The sequence below is a fragment of the Etheostoma cragini genome, chromosome 5 (assembly GCF_013103735.1).
Source record: "Etheostoma cragini isolate CJK2018 chromosome 5, CSU_Ecrag_1.0, whole genome shotgun sequence".
Lineage (NCBI taxonomy): Eukaryota > Metazoa > Chordata > Actinopteri > Perciformes > Percidae > Etheostoma > Etheostoma cragini.
This window is the reverse complement of record NC_048411.1, coordinates 88,890-91,565: the sequence shown is the minus strand read 5'-3', so window position 1 is coordinate 91,565 and position 2,676 is coordinate 88,890. Positions and strand designations below refer to the sequence as shown.

At 41.0% G+C, this 2,676-nt stretch overlaps 1 protein-coding gene across 1 annotated transcript in view; it reads left to right on the top strand.

The window, feature by feature from the left end:
• Nucleotides 1-2,021: 2,021 nt before the first annotated feature.
• The window catches only part of LOC117945095 (immediate early response 3-interacting protein 1-like), a 2,244-nt gene continuing 1,589 nt past the window's right edge, over nt 2,022-2,676 (top strand). Inside the window, exon 1 of the mRNA XM_034872359.1 lies at nt 2,022-2,278. Coding sequence (XP_034728250.1) covers nt 2,188-2,278 — 91 coding nt within the window. The 5' untranslated portion in view covers nt 2,022-2,187. The remainder of the gene's footprint in view (nt 2,279-2,676) is intronic.

Below are 2,676 nucleotides of genomic sequence, written 5' to 3'. Positions count from 1 at the left end.
TCAAGGGCCAAGGGGTAGGAGAGAAATGGGATTCAGCCTAATTCTGTGCAATAACCCAGCAACACTCTCTTATAGCACTTGTTTACTGGTTCCACTTTATTTTTTATTATTTATTCATCATTCTCTATTTCAGAGCTGTTCATATTGTAACATAATAACATAATACTATTTATTTCAGCACCCTTTGCACTATGCGCCACAATTAAAATAACTACAGTGGGGCTCGAAAATTTGGGCACCCCCAAGTAAATATTTGTATTAATGTGAATAAAGAACATAACAAAAAACAAAAAAATGGCATCTGCAAAAGTTTGGACACCCTGCAAAATGTCTAGGATGCCTCCCCCCCTTTGCAAAGTTGAGACCTGACAGTGTCATGGACTGTTCTCAATCATCGTCTGGAAAGACCAGGTGATGTCAATCTTTAGGTTTTAAATGCCCAGACTCATCTGACCCCCCCAACAATCAGCACCATGGCTTCTTCTAAGCAGTTGTCCAGAAAACTGAAACTGAAAATAGTTGACGCTCCCAAAGCAGGAGAAGCCTAGAAGAAGATAGCAAAGGGTTTCAGATGCTGATCCCCTCTGTTGGGAATGTAATTAAGAAATGGCCGTCAAGAACAATATCAGAACCGTTCGCAGGATTGGGAGAAAAGCAAGTCCAGACCCAAGTTAGACTGGCCGATCCATCCAGAAAGACCTGGAGACACTGGAGTTGGTCCACACCATTCCACTATAAAGAGATACTCGTACAAACATGGTCTTCAAGGAAGAGTCATCAGAAGAAAACCTCTTCTACGTCTTCAATACAAAAATCATGAACATATAGACAAGACTGATGCATTGTGGGAACAAGTTCTGTGGACCGATGAGGTTAAAATAGAACTTGTTGGCCGGAATGAGCAAAGGTACATTTAGAGAAGAAAGGGCCCAGAATCTGGGGTTGTATTGCAGCCAGTAGCACAGGGAACATTTCAAAAGTAGAAGAAAAAATGGATTCAATAAAATTTCAGCTAACTTGATGCCATCTGTGAAAAAGCTGAAGTTAAAGAGAGGATGGCCTCTACAAATGGATAATGATCCTAAACACACCTCAAAATCCCCAGTGGATTACATCTAGAGGTGTAAACTGAAGGTTTTGCCATGGCCTTCACAATCTCCTGACCTCAACATAAGGTAAAATCAATGGATAGACATACAAATTCTGTTTATACTAGTATTCATTTCTATATTTATTCAGTAAATATCAATATCCTGCACTTATGAAACCATTGTATATCCTGCACTTACTGCTGTTGCACTTCTGGTGAGACCTAAACTGCATTTTGTTGCCTTGTACCTGTGGAATGACAATAAAGTTGAATCTAATCTAAAAGGGCAGTGCCTGACAGACTCAGAGGCAGTGCCTGAAAGAACTGGAAGACTTTTGGAAGAAGAATGGGCGAAGATACCTCAAACAAGAATGAAAGACTCTTGGCTGGCTATGAGAAGCGTTTCCCGGGGGTGGGGGGGTTACAAGGTGCAGGGGGCCTAAACTTTTGCAGAAGCCATTTTTTGGTTATTTTGAAAGTGTAAATGATTAAATAAAATCTAACTTTTTGTGACATATTATACACATGTCTGATCTGTCATTTCATGCCTCTTGGAGATTTTTTCCATCTTTCCTGGCTTCTAATGCACATTAATACAACACCATTTTTTTTTTTAATGGGGTGCCCAAACTTTCAAGCCCCACTGTATCATAATTTACTCCTGCGTACTTAACACTCTTCATTGCACTATTGCCTAAACCTGTCTATATTGTTTCTGATTGGTGTGTATGTATTGTTTTGTTTTGTATTATTAAGCAAATTGTGAGCAATGTCGAAGACAATCCAAAGCAAAATTCCTCGTTTGTGTCCTCATACCGGGCAAATAAAGCTGATTCTAATGAGGGGCCAATCATATAATTTTGCTGATAATAGGCCTACTTCGTGATAGACGTTATAGGTGCTAGCCTAAGGCTGCTTTCACTCAAGAGTCGTTTTATTAATTCGTTGACTGAAACGACTCTGTCTGTGTGTGTCCAATCCATCTGACAGGCAACTGTCATTCGGTTTGACCTTCGTCAGCCACCGTAGGCTACGTCAGACTGCTAGCCTAGTGTAGTCTACAGCTAGCTAGCTAGCTAGCTACCTCTGAAAACAACATGGCTTTTACTTTGTACTCTCTTATTCAAGCAGCGATTCTGTGCGTCAATGCTGTCGCTGTATTACACGAAGAAAGATTTCTGAGTAAAGGTAAGTGGCTCTAGTTACAATGTCATGTTGAATTCGCCGATGCTAACCAGACAGGAAGGCTTTGAATTAGGACTCGGTGAAGGTGACAGCTAATCTTCCTAAACTGAACAGCCTATGTAACATTACTGTCCCCGACTCTAATGGACAGCACACACGTGAGAGGGACACAGTCTCGGTCCATCTAACAAGTCTGTCGCTACGACCATAGATATAATAAAGAGTAGACGCCGCATTGGCTGCTGAGCGCCAGATTTCCAGCCGCCATCTTGGACCGGTCATACTCGTTACTACAGCAGAAGATACTAGAAGCCAGAACACTGTGCAGAATATTCCTGCTCAGATCGGCGGATTTTTTTTATCTTATCTTTTTAACTCTGGGTTCTGTAAATCATTTTGAA